The sequence below is a fragment of the Hippocampus comes genome, unplaced genomic scaffold (assembly GCF_001891065.2).
Source record: "Hippocampus comes isolate QL1 unplaced genomic scaffold, H_comes_QL1_v1.1 scaffold76, whole genome shotgun sequence".
NCBI classification, from domain to species: Eukaryota; Metazoa; Chordata; class Actinopteri; order Syngnathiformes; family Syngnathidae; genus Hippocampus; species Hippocampus comes.
The window spans coordinates 3,653,035-3,660,780 of NW_017805277.1; the positions used below are offsets into that span (position 1 = coordinate 3,653,035).

The following is a 7,746-nucleotide window of genomic DNA, read 5'->3' on the forward strand; positions in this document are numbered from 1 at the left end:
CACCCACCCTCCCCCTTCCTCCCTCCACTGAACATATCCCTCTGGCTCAACGGCAAAACTTCCATCACTCCGGATGACATTGGATCATTTTTCTCCCCCTGCATAGCGCAGCCAAGGAGGAGGACAAGGCAAAGGAGCGGCTGCCCTTTCTGCCTTGTGATTATATCATTACGGCGCTGTGTATACACTACAGTATATCCCACACAGCCTGTCATTAGTCAACTTTATATGATGATAGTTCAGGAGTGCATTTGGTTATTCTGAGCTCTGTTCCCACACCTGTTGCGAAATGCATCACCGGAGTTATCAGCTAATCGGCAAAGCAATACAAGCGCTCTCTAAATAAAGCGGTCCCGGCGACAGTTGTGTAACACACTCGAAGTCACATGCTCCAATAATAGCAGCCACCTGTCAAACGCAGGCCGCGCTTGCCCTCTCCAAATGTTCCGTGGCTGAGAGCTGGCAGGAACGCTTATCAAGGAAACGGTAGGCCAAAATCAAAGACAAAAGGTGAGGCAAAAGCAAAAGGAGCGTAGACAAGACACACAGTGGATGTCACTATCGAGCCTTGATTGACAACAGCGTTCGCACTCAAGAGGAGAAATAGCTGCCATTTTCAGTTATGTAACATACAGAGAAACTACAGCGGGTCGCCGTGCGCGCACACGCAAACAGACACACAGTTTATCCCAAAGAAAAGTGACAAAACTATCGAGGAGTGATGCTCTTATCTGCTGACAACAGGGGGATGAAAGAAGGATCTCTCAGGCAAGCAAAGTTGTGTGCGTTTTGATTCCACAACTCCGGAGCGTAATGGTGCGGTTGTGGCGAGGGTTGACTGTCGTAGCGCGCAGACGCACTCGCCGCGCTGCAGCCCGACTTGAAAGGGCAATAATTATGGGAGGCCGAGGCCCTAAGCTGAGCGAGGCTAGAACAGACAAGGACGTGGAGGAAATGAGCTGCTGTGAGCATCCCATAATACATCACCGCAGATCTGCTGACACACCCCAGAAAGCGAGCCATTCATCAGCCCAGCGAGCCGCTCCCTTGTCAGATACACGCCGGGAACGCTTGCATTTCAAATCGTCGAGAGATTTTGCTACATCGCGGCGCTGTAGCTGGAACAAACTACGTGACGCCACCGGTGTCTCCTCAGCCCATGTTTACCTTAAATGGACTTTGTGTGCTCCTTCGACTCAGAGCTACAAAGACGTGCAGACCTTCATAGACACGCACAAAGCAGATCCCAGCCACCACAAAAGCAGCACCAAAAATATTTAGGCTACCATAGCCATGATACGCAATAACTATGAAATTCAAAGTCCTACTTCTATTGCGTCATTCAATAAGCTCCCCCATTCTCCAAAAAAGAATGAGGAGGAGGATGTCGAAAAAAATAATGTTGTCATTGGTGCAGACATTAGATAAGCACTTAAATTGTGGGTTTGTGAACCCGGACTGAATCCAGAGCACCGTACTTTTCTTACAAACAAACTTTGTTGGTGAACAAGGCCCTGTGTTTCTCATTTAAGAAAAAAAAAAAAAAGTAAGTCGCAGTGCGGGGAGCTGAAGATCCTTCTGGAGCAAAGCTGTGCTCGCTACTCAGATGTTTACTTTTAGCCTGGCTCATGCTGGGCGGTAAATCTAACTTTAGTCTGGCGTGCGAGACGGGACAACACAGCCCAAATGCATCCATAGGGTGGGTGGGGTGCTTGCTACGAGGGCAGCTGGAGAGCCCATCTTCTGGGGGAACGCGATGACAGTATACTGTGCGTACAGAAAATGCGTATGGAGAAGATGGACTGATCCTAAGGCTTGAATGCACACTAGATAAGGCATCCTCTTTTTTCAGGCAGCGTAGTAGCAGCACGCCATCTTATCAGCTGATCCCGAGCCAGGAGTCTGGGCTTGTTGCTCAGCAGAAAAAGAAGAGATCGCGCTGCGCTCGAAAGCCCAAACGCTCTTGGAAGTGTCCCGTTCTTTGTCCTTGTCTCTCACTTCGCCTCTTTCCCATGTTCATTTTTCATCCGGCTCGCCTCATTTTTTTTTTTTTGTCCTCTTTCCTTCTTCCTACCTCTCTTCTTCCCTCCCTCTCTCAGCTGCTCCACTTACAAGATTTGGCAGCACTCCAAGATCTGAGAAAAACATTGAGGCATAGCTTGGTTTGATGTCTGGAAAGAGAGGGAGGGAGGAAGGGAGGAGGTGCGGGGAGAGCGAGAGAGAGTCCTCATTTCCATTTCACAGACTTGATTCATCGCAACACGGCAACAGAAAGGGAGAGAACTGTAAGAATGTATAGTGAGTGACTGCCAGTCGGAGAGAAATGGAGAGATATAAGGCAGATATGTTTGTAGAATACGAGTTAAAAATATAGATTTGCATGAGCTCGGTTCCTCGCTAAGGTAAACTCACTGAACCATCGAGCGAGAAGGCCCATTTGGTTCACGGCACTGCAATCAATTTAACGTGGTTGGCTTTTATGGCTGGACCAGCCAAATGAAAAGCCAGCCAAGAATCTGAAGGGACGTTTTACACATCCAGCCATGCTCCTCCTAATTGCCGGTTGGAGCTCCAACTTCTCCCTCCTCCCATTCCATCCTTCCTTTCCAGCACCTCGACAAGAAGCCTTCATTATGGGCCTCGCAGGAGGCTGAGCCCAACTCCAAAGGGAAACTTTGATTGATGAAAAAAGAGGCCGATGTGAGTGTGTCCTCAATAGAACATTTTCTGTGACCTTGTTTTGCCTGACAGGTCTAAATTTAAACGGATCAGTTATACGGGGGGAGCGGGAAAATGTGGTCCAGATTCTCTTTTTGGCACATTATTGTGCTAAACATAGATGGGTTCGTGAAACAGCTGGCAACATGTAATACTTCACGGTCTCCCGCGTGTCATCTCCCCCCCGGACTCCCACTTCCCATTTACCCACTTTAACACCTCCGAGATAATTCTATGGATGGAAATGCAGAGGAGTTCCATACGCATTCAATCCCATATGACGGATTTGTCATTTTGTCATTTCACATAATTACATTCTCCTTGTTCCACTTACTGCATACCCTGTCAAAGTGCGTAGCCAAACAACCAATCACAACACGTCTTTCACCTCATGTTTTCAGTGATTGTCTCCATTGTCAAGCCCGGAGTGACTTTCAAAATATTCACTTCCTCTTTAGACCATGCAAAAATTCCCCATTACGCATTCTGGAGACGAGCCACAGTGCCGACCACCTGCTATTATGAACATCGTGTTTTGAGCAGATGATAAATGTATTTTTCAACGGAACCCAGTCGATGACTCACACAAGGTCAAAATCAGGCGGCCAAATTTACCAACCGTGAAACTATTACTTATGCTGAATTCGATACAAAATCTGAACACAATACTTGAGAGTTTTGCAGAAACTTATCGTTTTACTTTGCCACATGCTCAGCAGAACATAAACGACTCCGAAATATCAGTTCGTCACAGAGTGCTATCGTTACACAGACAGGGATATTTCAAAAGATTAAATGTGTGATGAGAGTGTGTTGTCTTTATATGAAATCGACAAAACAAAAGAAAAATCTTATGCACGCAGTTGTCGTCGCACAGCGACCACATAGATTAAGCGGACGTATCCGGTTTGCTCATTCATGTCAACGAGTGCACTGCGAGCGCTAAGTGTTGCTCCAGAGACAACAAATATAAACTGTGACCTACCCAAGTTGCGGCCTCACTACCCCATCAACATCTTGGCTGTGGGCTGCATGCTGACCTACAGTTTAGTTAACCATTAAGCGGCAACAGACTCGCCAATCTGTTATTGCCTCTCACTGAGCCCGATGAACGGAGCCCTGTCACATATATCAATCAAACAGCCGATGCGGGGATTTTAACGACTACTGATTAAACAACATGCCGCAACGATAAAGAACGTGGCTCAACACTATTATATTTCGAAGCACATGTAAATTCATTCCTTCCGCTACTGCTGCAACATCAAACCAAAGTTATCACTTTAAAGCAGCCAAACGGATTGAATGAATTTGCCCTGAGAGACTGTCCGTTTTGCCGCCACTTGGATGAGACATTTCAGTTTAGCAGAAAGTGGCAAGATACCATCGCAGCCAGGTCTCATCAGCAGATTAAACATTAAAAAAAAAAAAAAAAAAACTCCCTGAACACAAAGTCAAACGAGGGCCGGTGAGGCATTAACTGAAAATTGTCCCAGCATGCCTTGGTAGTATAAACAACAACAAAAAAAACATCATAATAGTTTAATACATTTTTGTTTTTTTTAGCTTCAATCACCTTAGCATCTGCTATTTCACAAGTCAAGATGCAACACCAGTGCACCGTGTTATGGCACAGACGCCGTGGATACATGGTGGCCGTATTTGTCACAGCGCATACGATTTTAGTGAACAAACATGCATCGGTCCAGTTGTGATAACACTTAATGACAGTGGTTACAATTGTTCCTTTGTGTGCTAATGTGCAAACTACCACACACACATACACATACACACATCGCTAATCTTGCTGGCCATTCCATTATGAAACACAAGTGGGTCGAAGTCCTGATTCATAAAATAAAGTGAACATTGGCTGGTAGATGGCACGAGAGTGACAAACTAAAGTGCTGACCTTTATCAAACTAGGCTGCGTTTCTGGTTTTAAAGTCCAAGCGATAAGCGGCTGATAAGAGCACCAGTAAACGGAAAGGGGCTATAAACGAACTGCGGCCTTTAAAATGGCACATATTGAAATACGTGTGTCATAAAAAGGTTGTTTTGTGCTTTTTGTGTTATAGGACACACAGGCTTCAATCAGCTTTTGGAATTAGTTCATCCGGCCAGCACCTAGGATAAACGGAGGACAACATTTACAGTACACGAATCCGGACAATAAGTGGGTTAAGAACAGGAGTGCTTTCGTTTGTGTTCCGTTGCAGAATTATTTTGGCCCTGCAACTGACAGCTCGATAAAACATGAGCAGGAAGCAGATTGTGTCTCAAAAAAATTACGCAACTACCGACTACATCAGCAAGCACACACACATGCAAGCACTCCCACCCGGGCCTGCGAGCCAGAGTCTGTTTGCTGCAGCGTCAGCTCCATGCGAGTGAGACTTCTTTGTCTGGAGGCGCCAAACGAGTCAACACGGCTTGTCGTTTGAAGGCACAGTAACTGCCTTTTGTCATTTAATGACCTCATAAACCGCTCGCACTTTGCAGGGATGGGTCGAGGTGCCCTGTTGCCATCACACACGCACACACCCTGACCCGCTGTTTACATTTTACAGCACCTCTTTCGTTAACCTGCCACATTTGCATGTGAAAGGGTGCAGTCAATATGTGGGAGAACACACTGCCGACTGTCGCAGATCCCTGCTCTTATTATTATGGCTGGACACTGCAGTCGGCGTGTGATATGTACATCGATAGAGTGTCAGAATGACCGAATGTGGGAAATGTGTTTTGCTGCACTACGAATGCACCCGATTCATGCTTGCGGTCTGCACTGATGTTTTTATTGGCCACTTGTGATTCGAACAAAACAAAAGAAGCTTGTAATATTCGGCGCAATTTGCGTACAAGCTGCAACTCATGTGATGGCTACGGATGCAATTCAGAGTGATTCATGCCATAACTTCCATTGCCACATCATCACGGCGCTGATAATGGCGCACGTTCCCACATAACTGACTCAACAGATTCCATCTGACTGAACATGACCTGGCACATATTTCAGTAGGCATCAGTCAGTCACAGTACTGCACGAATGGAAGCAATTTGAGGGGGTTGAGGGGCAATGTGCCTGTTATTACCAAGCACGCTTTTATTTTTCACGAGTCATGTGCGCAGAGACAGGGTGCCTTTGTGCAGACTGCTAGCCTACTTACGTCCTCCCGAGGCGTCACAACAAGCAGAAAGGAGCCCTGCCTTCCACGCACGCCCGCAACCCAACGCCCCTTAACCACTCGAATGAAGCAAGCTCAGACAATCGGTTCATACAAGATCAAGAAATTGTATTTGGCAATTTTTAAACAAGTGCATACAAGTACAGCTAAAAGCATTTCAGTTTTGCCAAGTGCTCGTAGAGTAGCATTAGTCACATTCTACGTTAAACAGGAACTGCCACCAGACCTAGAAGTACATCGAGAATTTTGTTAAACAACAACAAAGAGGAACGTAGTCCATTATAATGAGTACATACCTTTATCTTCAAAAATATAGAAACACAATGTATTCAAAAATCAAAAATTATACAACCATGTTTACGAAGTATACTCTTCCCTTGGGTCCAATATGTACAAGTCTGTTAGTTTGTTTGAATGGTATGTATGTATGTATGTATGTAATATTTATATATTTATACTCATTTTTTTCTGATTGGAACCAAATCAAGGGTCCCTCTCCTTTTTTACTTTGACGTCTCCTGCCAGGATGGTGGCGATTTCCCCCTGCATGAAAGCCCACGGTACGTTGGAGCCCACCAGGGGACACTTTTCCCCGCTTGGACAGTACACTTCACCCGTGGCGCCTTGCTGCTTTATGCTGTCCCTCGAGCAGGGGAAGCAAAACTTGTGAGAGGGCACAGACGGGCACTGAACAAAGTGGGTGTCCTCTAAACGCTCGTGGCACAGCGTGCAGCATAGGGGTATGCTGCCCGGCACCGAGGAGTCCGGAATGCTTTGGGGGTGCACTTGGTCCATGCCTGGCACGTGGGGAGTACCTGCACCTGATGCATCTCTCTGCGCCAGCCTCCTCTGACTCATGGAGGATGGCGACAGGGGACTGCTGCTGTTCCGACGGGTGGTGGAGTGGACCTGGTTGGCGTCTTTCGGGGAGCTGTTCCCACCCGCATTGTCTGCAGCCATGATAAGAGCGGCCATGGGGGACTGGCCGTTCTGAACTGCCTCCGGTGGGGTGGTGCGGGAGTGGGGGGATATCGTGGAAGGGGGAGAGGCGAAGCTCGGTGGGGGGACCGGTGGCATTTTGAGTCCGTCGGAAGGCGGAGGTAACCACTGCTGCGCTTCTCCATTGAGCTTGGCGGCCGTGCCCTCGCCCTCCGGTTCAGGTGACGCTTTTCTCTTCATGCTGCGGGGGTGTTTTCCTCTGTCTGGAGGTGGCAAAAGGTTAAAAAGACAGTGTGGATGAGTTGCTCGGCTCAGACAAGGACACACAGACAAAGTGGAGAGCATGTATGCACCAACGGCTGCAAAAAAAAAAAAAAAAAAAAAACACATTTACCTCTGTATGTGTATAGCTAGGGGTGACCCAGTAAAAACAAAACACGGTATTGTTTTCTGGTTTGAAAAAAAAAAAAAAAAAGCCATCCAGTCAGGCTCTGCTCTGCCTTTGTGGCCCTCCGAGATCTCCGGCGTAAGACTGTCCGGTCGGTGCTTCTCCTTGCTGTCGCGCTCGTGCTCGCTGCTGGAGACCGAGGAGGGTCTCTTGCCCATCTCGGCGGGACTACCGGCCGCCAGGGCGGAGGAAAGCCCCATCTGGCCCGGTCTGCCATTGACGGCGTGCACGGGCGGCATGCTCCCGTTCACCAAAGGCACAAGATTCGGGGGCACCGCGCTATTCCTACGCGGGTTGGGACTCTGGCGGTTCAGCTCCGGCGGCTCGTCGGGCTTAGGAAATCCATTCGGGACGGGGATGCCGTTCGCCTGCCGTCCAGACTGGTACTCGGAGCCCAGCCTGGGGGGGCGCTCGGAGGAGAGCGGGTAGCGATCCAGCGGCTGGGGCGGGGGG

At 48.0% G+C, this 7,746-nt stretch overlaps 1 protein-coding gene across 1 annotated transcript in view; it reads right to left on the reverse strand.

Annotated features, from left to right (window-relative positions):
• Positions 1-5,993: 5,993 nt before the first annotated feature.
• The window catches only part of irf2bp2a (interferon regulatory factor 2 binding protein 2a), a 4,747-nt gene continuing 2,994 nt past the window's right edge, over positions 5,994-7,746 (reverse strand). Inside the window, exon 2 of the mRNA XM_019870482.1 lies at positions 5,994-7,108. Within this exon, the coding sequence (XP_019726041.1) occupies positions 6,390-7,108 (719 nt within the window). The 3' untranslated portion in view covers positions 5,994-6,389. The remainder of the gene's footprint in view (positions 7,109-7,746) is intronic.